At 37.5% G+C, this 22,293-nt stretch overlaps 1 protein-coding gene across 2 annotated transcripts in view; it reads left to right on the top strand.

Annotated features, from left to right (window-relative positions):
- The window catches only part of DENND1B (DENN domain containing 1B), a 153,449-nt gene extending 131,386 nt beyond the window's left edge, over nt 1-22,063 (top strand). For both annotated transcript variants that reach the window (XM_059477951.1, XM_059477952.1), the window contains 4 exons: nt 97-207; nt 12,223-12,302; nt 13,337-13,550; nt 14,772-22,063. In XM_059477951.1, the coding sequence (XP_059333934.1) occupies nt 97-207; nt 12,223-12,302; nt 13,337-13,550; nt 14,772-15,323 (957 nt within the window). In that variant the 3' untranslated portion in view covers nt 15,324-22,063. The remainder of the gene's footprint in view (nt 1-96; nt 208-12,222; nt 12,303-13,336; nt 13,551-14,771) is intronic.
- Nucleotides 22,064-22,293: the final 230 nt, after the last annotated feature.

Here is a 22,293-nt window from a genome sequence, read left to right as displayed (position 1 = left end):
AGATAATTTTGAATGCATTCTGCATGCATAATATGGAGGGTATGTTTGCAGATAATGATTATAAATAAAGGAATTTAAATCTGCTTTGTTGCATAGGAGAGTGAGGAAGAGTGTGGAATGTGTAGTGCTGGTGCAGTACAGACTGTTCCTGTCTACACATCGCATCCTGAGAAAAGAACAAGCTCAGAAAAACGAAGACTGGCACAGGTAAGACACCTGAAACTTCTGTTTGCATTCATATACTTATAGGAAAAAATTTTTGCTGCTTAGAGTTGTGTGTCTGTGAATCTGTTTCCAAGATGATTTTCCTGTGTTTGGATAGTGTGACTAAAAGGCTATGTTTATGGAAATACTGCTATGCTGTGTGTCTGGAGAAAAAAATGCTATTTGTGTTTCATCCCTGTTGAGAGGGGAAAGAACAAGAGATCTGTAAATATGGATCTGAGATTTAATTCTTAAATACTGGTTTTGAGAAAGATTAATACATATCTATGAATAGACCAGAATGTATTTTTTGTGAGAAGCCCATCTCATTTATTTTAAGGCATATTAATTTTGTGTTTCTAATAAATTGTTTTGGCAGTCATATGGCCTTTAACCTTGCTCAGATAGTTGTGATTTATTATTTTGTTAATAAGTCAGCTAGTTCATGCAATGCTGATGTCTTGGCTTTTGTTCTCTAATCCTTTCTAGTCTAGATTTGAAGTAACAGGTGTAGTGTCTCAACTTTGGCAAGTGTTTTAATGTTTTCAGATTCATTTTGACAGTTTCATTTAAAAAATATAAACAAAGTAGGTTTTCTAACACTTTTTTTTTCCTACAAATATTTACCTGCATATATACTTATTTTTAGTATACAGGTATTTATTTTTACATTATATTGTTATTGCATGTTTTTAATACATGTGGATTTTTAATGCCTGTATCTTCCTAATGAGAATTAAGTATATTAATTCAGTCCAACCAATCTAGCAACATTTATTTTTTGCTCTAGGTATAATTATTTATTATAAAAATCTGGGTTTTCTATTTAATCAATTTGGTTTTGAATTAGTTTTTATCAAAAGTTTCTGGAATGCAATTTAAAACTGGTGCAGATGATTGCTAAATGATGGTGAAATTGTACATTAGTATTAAGTCACTATTTTAAGTAAGGTTATAAATAATACAAAGACTTTCTGCTTCACTGATATGGTAGTGCTGCCTATTGTTATGTACGGGAGTCTAGGGATACAAAGGAATATAATTCACCTTGGTACAATTAAAGATTTCTTTTGAAGGTGTGTGTTCAGACACAACAATTGAACTTTTCTGTGTTTTTGTGTTTGTCCAGCTGTACAGTGCTAAATCCTGTAATCATTGCAGTTTCTACCAGGTGTCCTTTAGCTTTGCAAACAAGGCAGGAGTGCAGATATGTGCCTGGCTTTGTTTCCATGGGTCCATACACACGTGTGTTAATGGATGGGTATGCACAGGACACACACGTGTTTCTGTGGGCTGAATTTACCAACAAAGCTGGGAACTGAGAGCCTCACAGGTTTGCCCTGCTCCAAACCAAAGGTGTCTTCTCCCCAGCTCTTGTCCCAAACATCACGTTAACTCAGTGGGCAGGAAGGGGCACGTGGGGATTGCCCTCCAAGAACTCCTTCACCTCTCACTCATTCAAGTCTCCTTTTCCTCCTCCCCAAAAGCGAACAAACCAAAGGACTTCTGAAAAATAAGTCTGATGTTGCTACTCTTGTTTTTATTTTTGGTCATAGTGTTTGAATAAGATAATATAAATTCTTTATTAATGAATGGTGATTTTAAAGTTTACATCCAAATAAGAATATATGTTAGTATTCACAGTGCACGTGTATGAGAGACCGTGTTTGATCTAGTACTGAATCTGCTGTTTAAAAGAAGTGAAATTCAGTGTGCTGTTGTCAGATTTAATCCTTTTTCTGGTAGTCTTTATCCTGCAAACGAAACTCTTCACTGAGATCTCTAAAATTATTCTTACCAGTGGCTGTATCAGTATAAGGCTAGTGCTAGTGTGGAGTTCAGGCAATTTGATACACATTTAAAGTAAGGACTAGATAAACAATAAACAAGAGAGAGCAATTGCTTTTAATGGTCATCTTGCTTCCAAAATAGAGGCACCTCTGGACGTTATTACTGTCTCTTCCATACTGAAACATTTAGAAAATTTTAAATACAAAGAATTTGGTGTCATATTTTATACCAGAAGTATGCATTGAGCTTTTCCTTCTCCACTTCTTGGAAACAGTTAAATTCTGAGAGTTACCTGAGATGCTGTAAAACATACTTTGAAAAGTTATATTAGATATGAAAGTTTTCTTTACTGAGAAAGATAATTTTAAAAATTCATTCATAACAGGATTTGGGGGTCTGAGAGGACCTTTCCTTTACAATAGGAAGTGAGTCTGCTTTTACCCCAGCAAGCAGGAATTTGTATATGGGTCTGCTAATTAGTGTGGTTATTTCCTGTTTTGTTGATGAGGCTTTAATAAATGTCAAGGGTACAGCCATGAAGATCTCCCAATTAGCTTTGCGTTTGTAAAACCCAGCCCCTTTGCTTTTGTGTGAGGATGACAGTTCCAACTGCAGCCTCAGCCTAACAGGGCTCAAGGGAAAGGATACTTCTCTGGTTTTATTGAAAACACAGCCAGTTTGGCCCAGGGAGAATACCAGCACTGGTCACAGTGCAGAGCCATTTTTAACAATGAATATTTACTAAGCTTTATCACTGCTGTCATAGTGGGTTTATTGTATTTTTTCTTTTCCAGATTGGCAATAGGCTTAAGAAAAATCAGCAGTAAATTAAAAAAAAAATATAGCATCTAAAATAGCTGTCAAAACCTAACCAGAGGATAAATAATTAAATGTGTTATTGCAAACTGAAGCGCTCGGCTTGCCCTCCTATAATTTGCATTTTGAAAGTGTTTCCTAAAAGCTGGAGCTGAGGGGAGTGCACTGGTTGGTGCCCGTGTGCGTGCGCGTGTGCGCACAATTAATCCGTGCCCAGACGAGCCGTTCCCTCTCTGCAGTGTTCATCTGAGCTTGCTCCTGCTCAGGTTCGCTGTTCTAGGCTCTTCAGACATGTGTGAGCTTAGCTATATTGCAAGTCAACATTAACAGATGGATTGCCCTAAGCAAGGGAAAACCACAACAACAAAATCTAGTGAAAGTGGAGATTGAAGCTTTTTATTGTTAAGCCTTGTTAAAACCTTGGCATGTGCACTGCTGTTAACTGTTTCATGCCTAGAGCTAATAATGTGTCTCGGATATGTTTCATCTCTTACATTAATTAGGAATGTAGAAGATACAAGAAATCACCAGCTAAAATTTTTGAAATAAAAGTTAATGCAAGCATGAGGTTGCTTAAGCTCTGTTTGCGGTATTTTGTGAGTGAAACCACTGAGTTCCTTTAACTATTGATGAGCAAGGTAGAGCAGGGCATGTTTTAGACTATAGAGCATTCAGTGTTTGCATAATCTCTTTTAATTCTGTGCCATTTTATGCTCCCAGGTAATGCAGATTTCTGGTACACAGGGACCTAAATACAGTAGGAGCTCTGTATAATTGTTCCAAATTAATATACAATTAAAAAGAAAGCATGATTATTATGATCCTGTTTTGAATGCCAGGAAGATCTGTTTTATTTCATTAATATGATCTTTCTAATTTTACTATTATATCAGGTGTTGGGGTAGCTTATTAAAAATAGACCATGTCAGGATCTCAACAGTCATAATGTATTTCATGGCAAATAAAACACTCTGCAAGATGAGCAGAATACCAAATAAGAACTACCAGTTCCCTTTGCAGTTATTAAATTAGCAATGCCCCTTGTCTCTCAGAAAATGTATGTTCTACCTGTACCTTTAGGCACCTACTACTTTCCATCTGTAATAGAAATAGGCATGTGGATTTTAAGGGTAGATTTACCAATCACTGTGTCTCAGCACTGCTTTAAATGTTCCTATATTGACAATACCAAGTGAACTACTCACCATGACTTTGCAGAATCCAAATATAGTGTCTAAGAAGATTTTTAAAACACTTTTAATAAAAATCAAGTTAGACAAAACTTTTTTCTTGGTGTTCTCAAAGAGAAGAGAGTTTTTTATAATTTTTTCTGTCTTTCCTTTTTTAAAGCGTATTGCAAATTGAGCTTTTTCACTTTTATTGAAGTATGTCCTAGAGACTATACAATATATAATTCAGCTTGCAGTAGGTGTGCTTGGCATCTGTTCAACAAACACAGCAAGTGTCAGGCAGGAAGCTGTGTTCAGAATAACCTTGCCTTCAGGAGTGCCCCATTTATCAATATCCCTACAATGGCCAGTAAAATAAACGACATAATCATTAACTACAAAGGACTTCTAGTAACTGATTACCCTCCTAACCTGAAAAAGGTGATGAGAGTGGCTATTCTGAAAAGAGGGCTGTTCTGAAGAGTTTTTCTTTTTTTTGAAAAATAAGAGAGGAGATTGTGATAATGTAGTGCTGAATATACATATTCTGTATAAGATGACTGAATGTCTTTTAGAAAAATATCCACAGTCAGTCCCACAATGATTTCAGAAACATAAATCTGATTAAGTACATTTACCTGTATTTGTATTCAGACAATGTGCTTGAGATCACATCTATGACTACCAACCACAAATAACACTGATTCTGTTGCTGGAGGTTTCTTCCACCCTCATTGACTGCAATATCATAAATTGAAAGATGTCATAAACAGTAAGAGCTAGTTTTTAATGTAAATCCCATTTTGCTTCTGTAAAATACAGTTTTGAAGTAAGCATCAGTTGATCAGTAAATTCTGTTTCTTTAGCTAATGTGGTGTAATGTGAAAATATTGTAGATATCATTAGCTTCCTTTAATTTGGAGAAAAATCTTTTGTCTTATTGTGTCAAGTAAGATCTCTTCATTCTGCAAAACAGTCAGATTTCTTTTTAATTAAAAATGAAAAAGCTAGGCTGTCAAAATTCAAATTGCAGATTACGAGAGTGCCCTCTTGTGGCTCCTGTTCCTTTCCAAAGTGGCAGAGCGCCGGGATCCTCTGCCTGTGCAAGCCTTGCCTGCTGCAATGGAGACCTCTTAAAATCAAGGGGTCCTTCCTTTATTTCTGTTAAGTGAAATTGCCCCTGGATTTTGTGCAAATTAAGCATATACATGCTATTGTGTATCATGCATGATACTATTTTCAGGAATAGGAATAGAGGCTCCCAAGCAGAGGTATAATTTCAAGATTGCAGACCCCAGTCCCTGCTTCCCACTAAACAGGGACAGTGACTGTCCTCACCAGAGCTGTGCTGTCTGTTCTGCACTCATAAACCACTGCCAGCCTTGTGGCTGCTGTTCTTGGAGTTTTGCTGTAAAAACACTTGAGAAATCTCTTCAATAATTACCTTGATTCCAATTCAATTTAACAAAAAAAAAATAGATGGGGTAATGGTCAGGAAGTGGCTCTGGAATTTTTTTGTCACCCTGTGGAATGCTTGGTTTTTCAGGGCAAAGTCATCAGCATATCTACCTCTGATTTATCCTACTAAAAGAAAAATTTATACAAGCAAAAAGTTTGCAGATGCTTTTCCTGGCTATTGTAGCCCCCCTCTTTAAGTTTTATAATAAATAAAAATGCAGCCTTTCAGAGGGTCTTTCTTCTGCTGACAAATGAACCATGCTTGTATGTGTAGCACTGTTTCCTTTCTCTGAAGGATCTCAGAGAAAAATGGTCTTGCAGAGTATCTTCAAACTGGATGAACTTTTCTGTCTTCAGAATTTAATTGAAATAACCAATTAATTTTTTCTTCAGGAGAATTGATCAACATCTTAATGTAGCCAGTGGTATCTTTTACTTTCTTTTGCTGTGTATCTTCTGTTTTCCACAAGTCATAGTTTTGCTCCACTAAATGAGGGAGCCAGGAGAGCCATCAGACAACAGTTGGAACCTGTGTGTTGACTTCCATGTTGCTTTTGCCTTCTGGCTTGAGGGTTTGAAAAGCACCACTTTACATCTAAAACTTCAGCTCTAGTATTCTATGTCCCTAACATTTTTTTCCTCTCTATAATCCTGTACCTAAGAATGAGAAAAAAAAAAAAAAGAATAAAGAAGTTCAGTTAATGAAAAAAGTTTGTCTGGAGGCAAAAGGAGGGAGAAATAGAAGAAACAGGAAAATCCTTTCCTGCAGGGATCTCAGCATCTCTGAGAGCCCAGATTCAGCCTAATTTTAGATACTGCTGAAATGCTGCAGTTAGCAGCAGTGCAGCCTTAGGCTCTATCTGCAGTAAGTGGAGAGAGGGGCATGACTGAAGGACAGCTCAGCCCACCTAGAATCCTGATTGCATCCTGATGATGCCTCTGTCTTGCTTTGAATTGTCTCATTTGGGCCCAAAAATAGCTGAAATCAGTAACATCCAACTCCAAGTGCCAGCCAAATTCCACAGCACCTTGGAGAGAAAGACCTTATTTGTTGAGTAGAAGACCCTTACTGGTGTCAAACTAGAAGAGGGACTCCTCCTTGGTAATTTGTCTGTTGGGAATCCCTAGACAGTGTAGAAATGTGCTTGGAGTCAGTATTTCTAAGGCACAGTCTTTTTTCCTTGCAAATGTGATTAGTCTGTTTTCAAGCTTCCTATGGCACTTCCCTTAAGTAGGATCTTCCACAGTCCATTGGTCTGATGGACAGGGCTGGTGCTGCTGAGGTCTGGAGGCGCAGGGTGTTTGTGTTTGCCATCACATTCACATTGTACATTTTAATGTATGTATTTTTGATAGGTTTCCCTCTGAGAAAGTCACACATGATCAGCAACTGGTGCTCGAAGCAGTGATTGTAGCATGAGACTGTTCTGCTGATGTAAGGCTATGATGCACATTTTACCCAAAAGATCAATTTAACCAGTAGTCTCTCTTTTATCTGCTTAGGAATTGTATCAAATAGCACATTTCAGCCAAATAAACTGGATTTACAACTGTCCTGGTTCACTAAAGTCCCACACCATGCACCTGAGTTACTTCCACATCTCTTGCCTTTCTTGCTACCACAAATCCGTGTTCCTTTTCTGGTTTTGTTCATATAAACATTTGTATGGCTTTGGACACTGATTACTTTTTCTTTTCTGACGCGCATTCTCCCTTATCTTCCTGCTCTTCTGTCCACTGTGACCCTTTGAGTCCTCCATTCTATAATACTCCTTCCATCTAATCATTGACTGTACATTAGGACATTAATCACCATCAGAAAAGGGAAAATAAGTGCTATATTTCTCCATTCTTGTAACTGCAGATTCTGCCTAGTGAATCTGATTCTTAAAATCATGCACAAAAAAATGAGCTGCTGGCTTTAGTTGTTGCAAATGGCGCTGCAAATCTCCACGTCCTATTTGAAAAGACTAACACATGTGCGTGTTGCACATGAAAGTGGAGGGATGGTGCACTCCCTGCAGCCAGAATGGTGTGTGGCACGGTGCCACGTTGCATCATCAGCTGAAAACGGGAGGGGGTGCTAAGAATATCCTCGGTGCCAGTGAGAAAAGCAGGGTTTGGCTGTGGGGAGGTGATGCCTCACTCTGGGCAGTATGGGGCCTCAGGCTTCCTGAGGATAAAAAGGGGCTGCAGTTCCGCAGGGAAAGTGGAAGGTTGCTTGTTGTTTTGGAGCAAAACAGAACTATTCTGAAAAAATATTTGTGGAAGCATGATTAATTGTTAAAAAGGAAGAGAAGCATTACACAATTCTCAAATGATACCTGGGTTCAGGAGTCTAGTGTGCATAAATGGTAGGGAGCTGAGAGCTTGTTCATTTTTCACCACAGTAATTCAGAACAAAAGTAGTTACATGTGCTGTCTGTGACTGAGTATCTCAATGAATTTATCATCTGTACTTATAATCAATCCTACTTCAGCAGAGGTATTAGGGTTTCCCATAACTGTACAGTAGTCACTAGAGATCTCTGTGGCATTAGAGTGTACTTGGCATTTCGAAGCACTGTGCCCATACCCATATTTCTGGTAGTATCTATTTAATTTATATCCAGGACAGTTTTCTGATATCAGAGCATTCGTGATTAGAATCTGTATTTCTTTTCTGTCTCTGCTTTCCCTCTTCTTTCATCAGTCTCAGCTCAGGGGGAGGGTAATGAGGAGTACCTTCCTGTGAGTCATGGCTTTAGGTCACAGTGTTTAACCGGAAAGGAAGGCGACAAGGTGTGCTTTACTGGAAAGTCTGATTGAAAGATCTTTTGCTTCCCTGCTGGATGGAGCCATAATTATGTCTGTGATTTGGCTGTAGAGGAGGATGGGTAAAATAAAATACTGAATCATTAATAACAGTGGGGTTGTATTTATTTTTTTTCTCATGCTGAATTAATAATCTTTCTTTAAATTTTTAAGAAAAAGGAAGCAGTACTTCACAGATTTAAACCATATTTTTCTTTTTTTGAAACTTTATATGTCTTGATGTATTGAGTAGCCAGTAAATGTGAAATTATATTTGTGCTGCCATTTATCAAAAGATTATTTGTTTTTCACTTTGAGTGTAATTAATAGCAGCAGCCTTTTTAAACTTCCTGCCTTAGTATCAATCAATACAGACTCATTACCAAAAGCTGGACATCTGAAAGGTCTAGCATTATATAAAAAGCTGACATTTCAAAGATTGACTTTCATGCCCAATCAAGAATATAACCGTCTTACATTTAAATCCTTTAGCATTCATGTGTTTTGGCATTTTTATTCCAAAGTAGTACATTTTGTGAGGCTACCAGCAAGAAGAAGAGAACAGTTTAAGGACTGACTCTCCCTTTATTTGGTTCGACTGTATTTATACTGTCAGCTCCTTTTCCTCAGTTCAGTGATCAGCATTGGGTCAGGTCTGTATAAGCTGCAGACTACTTGCAGAAGGAGATTTTGAAGCAGGGCAGCAACCAGAGAGGATGGATATGGTGAATAAAAAAAGGATATATAGCCTCACACCAGCTTACATGAGCTTGTGTTTAAGGGTGCTCAGCTCTTATATTCGAAGCAAAATGAGAGATGAGAGATGCCATGTGCAGGAAAATGTGAGAAATTTGAAACAGCAAAAGCTGAATCCCTGTTCTTGTTATGGTATAAGGTAAATACATTAAGTAATAGATTTAATATCTAAGCAGAACTGTTTGGAAGAAGCAAAACAACCAGGTACTTTAAAGAAGTTTGTTCCTTTATTTTATAGAAATAAACATGACAGCAGTCTATTAAGACTTTATAAAGTTCTGGTGCAGCAAGAAAGGACTGTTGCCATATCATTTCTGGTGGTAATAAATTTAAATGGTCTGGTTGTTATTAGAATGCTAATCAGGAAGGAAGCAGAAGTCTCTCCTTTTTTCATAAAGGGGTATAAAAAAGGTTACACACTTCAAAATGCAGAAAAGACAGAAATTAAAAGCTTAAATAACTGCAAACAGCAGGGTAAGTCAGTAATGGAAGGACTTCTTAAATGACTCTGACAGCTTTTGCAGGTGCACATACTCTGTCACTTTGCCTAGTGGAGCATTGAAAAAGTTTTATGGCTCTCCTTTTGAAATTTATTAAGGGTTTCTTTCTTTCTTTTTCTTTCTTTGCAAAGTAGTCTGGACATACCCCTCCCTTGCAGTCATTTTTATTACAGCTCCTAAAGGAAAGTCACCTATTCAAAAACATGTGTTGCTTGTTGTCTCTGTGGTTAGCTCACAGAGTTGTAAATGCTGGAGAAGGTTGTTATTTACAGCCAGATACTTTCCTTTCCCTCCCTTCCCCCATATCTTTTTCTTTGTATGTAAATACCATTTTATTTGGTTTAGTTGTTGAAAGTTTCCCTGTATAATTTTATAATATATCCCATATCATTTAAATTGGTAACAAAAGTGTTTTTTTTCAAAGAGTTTGACCATCAGGAGCTAAGAGTTCTTCTTTTGGAGGGAGGTTTTAGATTTGTCAACTTGTCTGTTACATTCCTTTATATGATTATTTGTGCTTTCACTAACACACTTGCATATTACTGTTCATAGATGTTCTGAGGGGCCACTGCAATGCCTGTGTTGTCTGCTGATTCTGCTTAATTTTATTCAGCTCCTGTTTGTCAAAGACACAACTTTTCTTCCTTTTTTCCCCTTTTTTTCTTGAAGCTTGATATCTGTCCTCTTTGAAATATTATTTATCATTTCAACAAATCAACAAGTGTTACCTTGCAGAATTTTATTCCATTGGCAGAGTTAATTCCTCTACAGATGAACAAGTGTCAGTTTCCATTTTGTTTTCTGCACCTTCTCAACATTTAAAAAAATCTTCTTCCATGCAAAATCTCATATTTATGTTAGTAGGAGTAAATGTGATGGCAACATCTAATTTTGATGCAAATTCAAAAGAAAATGAGAGAGGCAGACAGGATTTTGCCTTCCAGGAGCCAGTTCCAGGTTAGAGCTTGAATTACAATGAATGTCATATCAGAATTTTCTTGGGGAAAATTCTGTGTTACCAAAATTCCTAGTGTTACCAAATCAAAGTATTTAAATTTTCCCAGTGAAGATAAGTACTTAAAGCTTCAACTTTTAAACCAGAACCAGTGACTGTGCTTGTGACAGGCATCAGTAAGATAACCAATCACCAGGATCAGTTAACAGAGGGATTTACTTCCCTTTACTTACAACAGGAGAATGATTGTTTGCAACAGTGGTGGGAACAGCACTATGAACTCACAAAAATATGAAGGAGTTAGAAATAGTTTGTTTCTCTGCATTCCATCCTGTACCTTTTGCTCAGAACGAATCTTAGTTAGGGTTGTTTGATGGGTTGTAATACTCTAATAATTCTCTCATTTTCCATCAACTATTAACTTGGTTTAACACATAAAGAACCATATGTTTCCTCTTTGAGGGCAAAGAGCTGTGGAAAGTGTTATCAAAACTTGCTGCTTTAATTAAATTCTCTCTTGTTGAACAGAAAAAAGTGTCTCAGTCTCTAAAGAGTGAATACTGAGACATTCCTGTAAATAATGGGGGAGTGGGGAGTTACAGAGAGCGTCCTGGTATTTGTAGAACACTGACAACATCTGTAATAGGTAACATACTGAAATCCTCACAGTATGAGATTTTCAAGCTCCTGTAGTCTGAAATTAAGGCCATATTTCTTCCCCATCAGGGGCTGGTTGCAGGTTTAGGCATTTGGTGAACTGTATGATAAGATGTGGGCAGTAGCACTTCTTACTTGCTTATGATTTTCCTCAAAGTTAGCTTATGCTGTTTTTCCTCTGTACAAATTCCATCCATATGTCTTTAAATTATTAGTGGTTATCCAGGGTTCACAGTATCTTCAGTGCATTGATGACCAGTATAGTTAAACTTCCCATACAAAAAGTTTTTGATACAAAACCAGTATGAGAGTTGTATAGTCCTGAAGATAGTCATTTGCGAAGTACAAGTGATTAAAATTCCTGATTTAAATGTTCTGGTCAGGATAGAGACTTTTTTCCAATTATTGTGGAATTTTTAGACTATTTTTGTTTGCAGAATAATAATGTGATGTAGTAGGTGATTATTCTGTACAGAAATGTGTGAATTTACAGCACACCAACTCCACCATGCAAAGTCCTCTTGGGGTGCTCTAAGTGTGCACTGGGTTGGAATTAATAGTAATCCACAGTAAATTATCCTGCACAAAGGCATTCCTAGTGCCAAGTTCCTGAACTGGATATTATTTACTCTGCAATCCTGTACAGCACCGTTACATAAATGTAGCTTCATAAAGAGACTCCCAACTTTCTTTGTATTTGCTGCTTCAAAAGTCAATTTTTCTTCATGCTCAATAGACCAAAGCTTGGTAAATATTTCTACCAGAAAGAACTAAACCACAGTGCTTTCTGTGATATGCTTTCAAGAAAGGGTAGCTGGTAGACCTGAGTGATGCTTTTCCTCCAATATCCAGTCTTCTGCTAATCAATGCTTTGCATAAATAATAAGGCACACCAGGCTTTGCATTAATAAGGAGGCCCTCCATAGGCCATGAAGAGAATGGTTCTCTTTAATTGGTGGTGCTTGAGGACTTGGAGCAGCCTTTACAAGCCTTGATCAATATGTGGTTTTTCTCAGCAAGTGCTCAGAAGCCCTAATGAGTAAAGTGGCAGGTGGTCTCCAAAGAAGTAATGCTGAAATAGAAAAAATAAACAAAATTATAATGTTAATTGTCCTTCCTCTAGACTCGTTTCAACCAGCGCCTCAGTAACCAGGATGATGCCTTGGATGAAGATGAAGATGATGAAATTGAGAGAACAAGCAAGTAAGGAGCCTGTCTGGATGGGTTATGTATGTATAGGAGAGAGGGTAACAAGTGTTATTCAGCAAAGTAGAATTCAAGTGACACATTTTTCTCCTGTCCAGGCTGCTAGCTCAATTCTTGATCTAGATGATGTCAAATAGTTTAGGATTTAAATCTGCTTTAAAAAGAGGGACAGGCTATTATATCTTTTCATTATTTATAGTGTCTAGAAGGGCTTGACATAATCCTCAGTCTTCACAGCCTCCAGATAAAAAGACTACATAAACAAAGAAAGAGCAAAATATTCATCAACGTGGTGGGGAGTGACCTCAGCCAGTCAATTCTTTAAGGCTTGTGTGGTGGCCATGATAATGGGACATTTTTTGAAGTGTCTGAAAGACATATAATGTCTTGGGGATTTTTTATTGAGGTCTTCCTATATGAGAACTAAAGGAAAAGTGTAAGTTGAGGCTTAAGCTGGATTGAGGCATTTTCTGAATTGAGGAGTTGATTGTTGATAATGACCATCTGGATATAAACCAGAAAGGACATTGAAAGCAAAATCAAGCAGTTTAAGCTGTGATATAGGGAAGATGAAGCTAGTGAAATGTTAAAAGGATACAATGAAAACAGTGGGCCATTGAAAACTGCCTTTGTAGCAGTACTGATGGACAGAGGTAGAAAAAGACCATGATAGAATGTGGGTCTGAGGTAAAGATATTGCAATGAACAAGAAAGGAGATAAGAGACAAAAGCACCAGTTGTCCTTGCAGATAGGCAGTACTTCAGTAAATCTGCCTATGTGATGGAGGAAGAGTTGCAGTAGCAGTCTTGCCACCAGAACAAAATGTTTGGCTAGGCCAGGAGGCAGCTGATGGTAAGTGCATATCCATCAATGCCATATATCTGTGCTCAGGAAAATTATTGAGTAGAAAGATATTCCAGGTTGATGTTCCCATTCAGAGCTCTTGAAATGGATTCCCCTATGTCCTTTCAGAAGTGGCTATAATAAATGGCTTCTATGTTCCTATCTGATGGAAAAGTTTTGTTTTCAGGTTATCATCAGAAGACAGTGAAGAAGCTTCTGCTTACTTTTATGATAGTGATGGTTCTGGTGAAACTGGAATAACTCAGCATCAAGGAGAAATGGACTTGCTTGGAGAGATTCTGGACACGCTGAGCACACACAGTTCAGATCAAGGAAAACTCTCAGGAGCAAAGAGCCTGGATTTCTTCAGATCAATGGATGACATTGATTACAAGGCGGAGGTTAGTCTTCTTTCATTTGAAAACCAACCCAAGTCCATTTGCAGTGGAACCCTGCACTTGTGGAATGAACAACATGCAGCTCAGACACTGCAACACAGTTCTTAGAATTGCTGATGTGTCTTCCTAGGGGCTATATAACCGTACACTCATGCTGGCCACTGCATGATGGTTTTTTACCAGCCAAGAAATTCCCCAGGTTACTAAGTCATCTTGGAACAGTATTTTTCCCTTAAAGTAGTAACCACATAGAGAACTGTGAACAGTATAATAATTTACTTAATCAAATAGTTTAATACTATATTTATATATTTTTTTCTGTTAAACCTGATATGCCTTGAGCTGATTTGGGATTTTTTTATGCAGTTTAAAAGGCATTTTTCACCTTGTAGACTTAGACTAGTCATAGTGATATGATGATATTTCCTTCTTGATTTAAGTCATGGAATCCAGATGGTAATTGTACCTGAAACACTGCTAGAATAGTACTCCAGACTTTTCTAAGAGGGCTCCTTGTTCCTATTTTAGGTAGAGTTGCACTGGTTCTTTAGTGTAAACACACTGCTTGCCTACAGTTTTAAAACTTTCACCTAGTCACTGCTGTAGTATTAGCCAAAAAAGCTTAGTGTTTTTGAATTCCAGCACATGTCAGCTGTCCAACACTTACTTTTGCTGAAAGGGATCCTATAGTAGAAGATTTGTTACTGGAGCAGTGAATAGTGATGCAAATATTTATAAAGCTTGTAAAATTTTATATTATGAGTGTCATGCAGGGGTTAGATTAATAAAATGCCCGGTTTTGTTTGACCAAAAAACTTTAATATTGAAAATTGGTATAATTAATTACTGAAGCAAAGAGGAAATGCCATCTGGTTTTAGTTTTAGTCCCCCTCCCTCTCATATTATGGGTACAAACGAGAAAAGTATGTCTTTGTTCACTGTCAAGACTGCTTGTGCCAAGACTGAATGGACAGAGGAGACAGAAATCCTTCCTCTTTGTGGTACCAGAGGCAGTCCTTAGGCTAAGAGACAGTGTTCTTTGAGGAAATGTAAAAACACTTGGCCTTGCATTGTGTCTGGGATAGTTGTTTTGTAGCACTGAGCCCCAAAGGGAATCCATGATTTAGGAACCTATGAAATCCCTTCCAGTACTTGTGTTTCAAAAATACCAGTGTAGAGATGTTTCTTGTGACATTAACTATGGACACATGTTTTTTCTTTCAGAACAAGTCAAATGCACCTAGTGAGAGCAACCTTACCCTGCTCTGCAGCAGTGCTAATGACCAGGCAGAGTGGAACCTTGGCCAGGATGACAGTGTCCTCCATGGGAAGCAGCTCCCCCCATCACCAAGGAAGCAAGTTTCTTCTGGTGGCCAGAGAGAATCTCTCTCAAGGATGGAAGAAGAAAGGAGTGGCCAAACCTTTACTACTGACAAGATGGACACCACTAGTTTGACATCCCTGTCTCCAGTACAACCAAGTGCCCAGTTTAATTCCCTAGAAAGTTTCAAAGCAGGCTTTTCTTCCTGTCAGGATGCAAAGCCTAATGAAACACTAAGCAATACCTCAGAAGATCAGCTCCCAGCAGGTCTTGCTCAACAGCCATCCATTCTGGTCCCTTGGGAGAAAGGTGGGAAGGAAGGAGATGAAGCTCCAGAAGAAGGTGGACTTCTTCAAGAAGTGGTGTCATTATGTAAACTGAATTCTGCTTTTCACTATGGTTTAAATATTTCAAAGGATAGCTTATCCAGCAGTAGGAGTGGAAATAAAACGTAAGAAAAGTAGGAAAAGAAAAACTTGACTCCCATCAGATGTTAAAGGGAGACTACTCAGGACTCCATGTAACTCCATATAAGATGATAACCAAAAAAATTTAAAGGAATAAGAGATCTTCAGTTGTAAAAATAATTCTCTTCAGTTGAGTGTGCATTTTCTGCCATTGGACATCTGCTTCTATGTTACTCAGTTCATTTGCTGGCTGTAGTTAGGTCCACAAAATGGAACTAAACGTATGAATGCACTCTCAAATCAGGTACTAGTTAGTCTCTATGTTTAAAATACAGCAAGTGTATGGTGCTTCCTAGCATTTGCTTCCTCTAAGCAGCAAGGGTGTCCCCTAAAGGTAGCCAGGTTTTGAAGGTACTATGTTAATCCCATTAGCATGAAATGAACCAAGCAATCTGATTTGTCTGAAATGTACAAATGTTAATATTTGTAATGAATAATAATTGCCTTAATCTTTTGAGAAGGGGTTTAACTGTCTTAGAAGATGAATGCAAATCTACAAAACAGCAATAATGATTTTCCATGGCAGGAATTTGCTTCAGCAAAGGTCGGGGAGGAAAGGAGACTTTTTATAGATTAAGGAATTTCTTGTGACTATAACTTGGAACTTACTCCAGACTAAAACTGTGGCTCTGTCTTCCAGACTTCAAAAAGGTAGCACGTGGTTTTCTCTCTTCTATAAAGTACATGAAGTGCTGAATTATAATGTGACATTTATTATTCTGTTTACAACTAAGACACTTTAAAGACACATTATCAGTTTCCCTAGGTAGACTAATTCACCTAAAAATTCTCAGAAAGGAAAGTGTAAGTGGAATTGATAGATATATATTATTTTTTTATTTTCTGCAGTTTAATAGTTGGAAATCTAATTTGTGCCTGATTTGTAACACTAGAAAGCTTAATTTATAGATTCAGTTTGAGACTGCATATATCCAACTCTCATTTTAGCCAAGTTGGACAACCAAAAACTTTCTAAATTTAGTGAAGAAGACGAAATGGTCCTGGTGTATAATGTATTTAGAACAAGAATTTGTCCTCCTTCTGGCAGTGTTCCTGACAAATATTTGGATATTTAAAGTCTGAACATTTTTGATACTGTATGGAGCAGCTCTTTAATTTTTAAAATTTTCTTTGTCTTTTGCCATCTCACCATACATACCTTGTCTCCCCAACATCTTAGGACAGAAGAGACAGTTAATCAGTTTCAGCAGATTGGAATTGTCAACTTTTAGGGATATTTGTGGTAAAGTTGGTAGAAATTGCACAGGGGTATAAAAGGAACTCTGCCTGAGAAGAATGTTCTGCTCTTCTAAGTCGTGAAACCTTTTTCCTTTCCCTCTTTGTCATGAATGATTTCTGTTAATCTCAGCCTAAGGCCTGAGTGAGCACATTTCTGGGGTTGGTATTTGGATCAGATTGTGCTTTAGTACCTCAATAATAGCTTGTAGCAGAGTTTCGTATCAGTTGCCTCACTGAGGTTTATTAATTATTTTCCTTCTAGCTGACACAAATGGAAAAGGGTTTTTTGACTGCTTTCTTACAAGGTAGCTGACCTAAGGGAATTGCTCCATGTCATGGCAGAGGCACTGTTTGGAACCTCACCAGAGAGGCTCAGTAGAGTGAGACCTGGGCTTAGTGCAAAATTTCATCTTGCTCCAGAATGACAAGGGCTGGGCCAGTACTTGCCATGGAGGATGAGCTTCCAGAATTAACTTTTTTTAATCAGTGCAACAAAGGTAAAACAGTAAAAGTTCAAATCTTGCAGAAATATCTGTGTCTGATCAAGCATGAACATTCTGCAGGGCATCTGAATTGCTGGAGAAATCTCAGTGTTCCAGAGTTAGCAGTTGTACATCCAGAACTCTGTACTCCAAACTATTTGTTTATTCTTTGGTTTCCACTTGTGCATCAACATGATATGTTGTGGAATTTTGCAATACCAAAAAATGTTACTTGGCAAAATATTTTGCACTATTAGAAATCAAAAGTATCATAAAAATAATTAAAATCTTCACTCTCAGTGTTCCAAGTGGGTCAAGCCAAGTGGCTCATGTGCTGTTCAGATGAAAAAGTTCCAGAGCAACCTGATGGTTCATTGTTTAAATCTGGCATTAGTGACTTGAGGGCATTCTTCTCCCTTGTGGGTAGTAAACATTGCCTAAGCATAGTGCTGCAGTAAGCAATACACAGATTTTTGTTCTTGTAGTACTTCTCACTCCTTCTTATTCGTCTCCTTGCATTTTGTGGTGAGAATTTCAAAGTTCAAATTTTCCTTTCCTCTGCACCTCACCTGATGTTTCTATCCATGGTTCAATCTAAGTTGCTTTGTTTCCTTCATTTATTAAAGTTAGTAAACAGTATTAATGTTTTAAGGAAAATAGAAAAAAACCAGAAATTATGGCCATTATTACTTTCAAAACCATCAAACACCTAAGTCCAGGAATGCTGCCAGAAAATGGTTTTCAAAAATTACTGTCTAATACAGGCATAAATCTTACTGGCTTTACAAGAGGGTTAGATACTGAACAAACGATCACATAGGTTGTTCCATTTTCACCTTTGTGGAATAAATATGGAAGCCATGTGAGACTGCCAATATTCTTAAGTTTTTATAAGGATCATAAAATTGAAAGTTTGATAGTGGAATCTTTCAAAATCGAGGCATTGTTGTAATAATTCACAGCTTCATGGAGTGAAAATGCAGGCAGAAAAGAAGTAAACAGATTAAATAGAAGATGGTAACATTTAATTTAGACTTATTTTAATTTCAGTCAAAATGTTTCTGTGCTTATGCTGCATTGTTTCCTTACGATTTACAAAGCTCATAGTTTGTTTACAATCATTAAATAATATGTCTTTTTTTTGGTTTTGAACCTTGTATGGGTTCAGAAATAGCTTTGTCTTATATATATGTTGATTTTAAATGTAGGTACATTTTTTACTCTGTAATATACAGGATCTTTTCCACTTACTATCAGTGATCTTTTAAAAAGGCTAATATTTGTGCCTTATTTGAATAGAATTGCCAGTTACCAAATAGGTAAGAGTCCAAACTGATATTTCTGGTTCAACACTCTTGTTCTCTGTCCTTGTGATAATATAAAATTGTTTATTGGCTACATATGCAGTATTTTTAGTACCACAGTGGGTTCTATATTAAGATAAATTTTCCAGGTCCTGTACTTTGCAAGTTTTATACTTGTATGCTTTTTAGTTGTGGAAATCCTTCTAGTGTCTTTGAAAATCATCAACATTGATCACCAGCTTCTGGTGAGAACTGAATTCTGCTCAATCAGAGCTCCTGTGGTCTTCTTCAGAGGCATGTCTTTTCTTCAGGATCTCAAAAATCCTCCTGTTTCTCCTGTTTAAGGGAGATACCAGGATATTTGATTAAGCTTTGTGGTCTGTTACTTACACATAGGAACAAATTTCTGATGTTGAAAGTCAAACCAGGATTCGAGATTAATATTTTTGAGTTCATTTTGCATAGATGTCTGCCTAAAATGAGCTGTATCACTCATCTGGTTTGGGAGGAAAAAGTAAGGGCAGTGGAAAGACAAAGGAATTCCTGGGCTGTGCCAGTGCAGTGTGGTGAAGCAGAGCCTGGAAGTCCACAGGAGAGATAGTAACTTGGAAGAATTCCAGATTTCACTTCTAACTCAGTTACAGTGGTTCCAGCTCAATCTTTTAGGTAAAAGTAATGCTGCCTGTGGAGCTAACTCCCTGTGGGATTTGCAGAATGGATAATATGTTGTCCCAGTCAGAGCCTTCCCATTGACATGTGTAGAGAAGGAACGAGGAAAACTGCAGATACCAGGGAAGGTCTGTGGATGCAGAGGTGATCCCTACCCACCCTCTATGCATGCAGAGGGCAGTCTGTGTAGAATAGGCAGTGGTTTGCTCTTCCATCTCACATTTTTGGGCATCATGTAGTTCTGAAAAATAGACTTGTTCTGAAGAAAAAAATGTAGTTGTAGAAGTTGTCATAGAAGTTGTTGACTGAACCCTTCCTTGTCATTTAGCATTTCAGTGGTGCTGCTGCTGTTGGGGTGGGATCATCAGAAACTCTCAGCACTGGCTGAAGTCCCCTCTCAGGCATTGCAACACAGACTTCAGGCAGAGTTTTAGACAAGTGATGGGTGCTTCTGAAAATCCCACCCAATCTATTAGAAGAGTGTTTTAGACCTTAAAATTCTGTTTTAGATGTCTTCTCAGGTTTTAGGATGAGCTAGTTTACAACCTCGTGTTCTTGTAACCAATGTAAAGTCTAGGCAAAAGAACAGTTACCCCAGGTGTTTAAAACAGCTTCTCTTTATCCACCTGCAGTCAATGATACTCAGTTCTACAGAACAATGTTTTGTTGGTGCAGCTGTCTAATAGAATTGCTAGGAGCATCTAAAATACTTTCTCTATGCATGTAAGTAATCAAAGAAACATTTCATGCAATAATCAAGTGCCAGCATGAGGCCCTTTTGCAAATGCCCCCTGTGTGATCCTGACTGTACCCTGTCCTGCAGGAAGAACCCCTAACCATGGACCTCCCTGACGCCTCAGGGAGAGCTCAAGAGGAGCTTTATTTCCAAGGAGTTAGCATCTCCTCCATTGGCACCAACCTCTAGCCCAGGTGCTGCGAGACTCTAGCCAGTGAATTATTCCCAACAGCCTGAAATTTCAGGCTAAACAAATGTGGCTAATAAACAGCTTCTGTATTGCAAAGCTCAGGATGGTGAAGGCTGTCTGTTCCCAAGGTATTGCAGTAAATCTTTGAAGAATGAATGTAGAAATAACTGCACCAGCAAAACCAGTATGAATAGTGATGTGACTTGTCTTCAGTAACTTCTTTGCTGCTATTAGGCATGTCTGTCTCTGTTGTTTGCTTGTTAGCAGAATCTGAGCTGAGGAACGTGTCCTCATCTTCACCCCAGGAGCATGGACCAGAGCTGGCCTTCAATTCATGGTCCTCAGGGTGTTGAAACTAAAGGAATGGAAAGGGATGATATGGTTTGTTTGTACAAAACCTCCCTTGATCCATTTTGCCGTATCTGTTCCACAGTTCAGTCAGTGGCCAGTTCAAAGTACTTGACAGGTCTTGCTGAAAGCTGCGTCATTTATTCTTGTAGAGTTTCCTGGTGAGTCCACAGCCACCTCAGTCTAGAGGGTCATCCACAACCCATGTAGCTGGCAGGGCCATTGCCATCCTCTGCTGGGTTGGGGTATGAAGCAGGTAACACAGTTGGAAGTTACTCCAAGGTGTACTGTAGTAGAGGGTACTCAATTGAAATGTACTATTACTTAGCTCAGTACTAACAACACCTGTATTTAGAATCCAGTAACAGTATTAGCATTTGGAAAATAAGTTGAGTTCAAGTATGTTGACATTTATTGTGATTCTGTGTGAATTAATGTTCTTTCTGTTAAAAATAAGGGAGCAACTTGGTTGGAAGGGGGAAATGTGTTGACTTTCAAATCTTCAGTGAATTTTGTGCAATATTACTCCTTGTTTTAAAGTAATTTAGTAGTGCACATCTGCTTTCAAGCAGACCCATGAAATTGTATTTTTTAGAAATGTGTAAAATTACATGTAACTTTGAAATACAGTTGTATGATAAAAACATGAAGAAATCTATTCTAATGAGGCAAATGTATATTTTTAGTGACCGGGAATGATTATGGATGTCACAGTCTGTAGAAATAATAAGGCCTAAGCCAATATTCACATACCAGTAGTTCCAGGTAACTCTTAAAATTAAAACCTGGTTAAATTGAAGTAAGGATAACTATTAGAATTTATGGTATTTAGTTTATGCTTTGATCACTTGTTAATCATAAAAAAGCTGAGGTGTTAAGCACTGCTTTTCAGGACCAGCAATGACCCCAAGAATTTAGTTTGTGACATCCATAATTATCATAAGTCATTACTTAAAACATCTACTAATGTTGCCAGTATCCTTTTAAGTTTTTGTAAATTAATTTCTTTGTATATTGATGTACATTTTCTTTTAACCTTTGGTTTTTCCTTGAGACCTTCTTTAAATTAATATACTTGAATGAGGCAATAAAGCACTGTGGAAGAGCTAATCTTGGTGCAGCTTGCACACATGCACATCACATCTGTTACTTCATCATTTTTGAGGAGGAAGAGCAATTTAAAATGCTTATATATTTGGAATACTGTTAGTTTATGTTTGTTAATTTTAAATATGATGAGAAATGCCTCAACATGGAACAAAGCAACACCATGTAATTTTGATGCTTCTCTTTTTTTTTTTTCTTGGATAACATTTTTTTGATGACCCTTGAAAACCATTCCCAGTAATGTCTTTATTGTGAGTCTTTAATACTTAAAAGAGAGGCATAAAGTACAGGATACATTGAGATTTTATTGATAATTTTGAGATTAAAAAATCTCACCAAACAACCAGCATTGTCCTTACAGTTTTGAAAATTTAGTTACTGACCTTTTAACAAAACTAGAACCAAATTTACTCCATGCTTTTGCACCTTCTGGACTACTGTTCAAAGTCATCTTGAGAACTGTAATTCTGACCTTAGACTACTGTTAGTAGTGCACTGTCTAGATGTATTAAGTGAGCTGTGATGTGTGGTGTAGTTTGTTTTTTTCTTTTTCCTTCCAAAGTTTGTGGCATCAGTAGAAGTTTTTGGTAAATTCCACGTGACCATAAAGTGCCCAACACTGTACTATAAAATAAAATTTAACAATATCTAAATTCCTTGGGTGATGCAGGTTCTTGTTTGATGGGTTGATCTGATGAGCATTTTCATGCTTATCAGGCATAAAGATTGATATGATCCAGTATTATTTTAGAAGTTTTTCTCCATTGAATGAACATTTCATTTTCTCAAATACAGAGAAAGCAAAATGTGTTTCCTTGAATGCAATAATGAGTTGATTAGTGCAAATGTTAAATGTTGATGTCCTTTGAAATTCCAGTGATAT

The sequence above is a fragment of the Ammospiza nelsoni genome, chromosome 9, assembly GCF_027579445.1.
Source record: "Ammospiza nelsoni isolate bAmmNel1 chromosome 9, bAmmNel1.pri, whole genome shotgun sequence".
In the NCBI taxonomy this organism is placed as follows: domain Eukaryota; kingdom Metazoa; phylum Chordata; class Aves; order Passeriformes; family Passerellidae; genus Ammospiza; species Ammospiza nelsoni.
The sequence above is the reverse complement of the archived record's forward strand: the minus strand, read 5'-3'. Positions and strand labels throughout refer to the sequence as shown.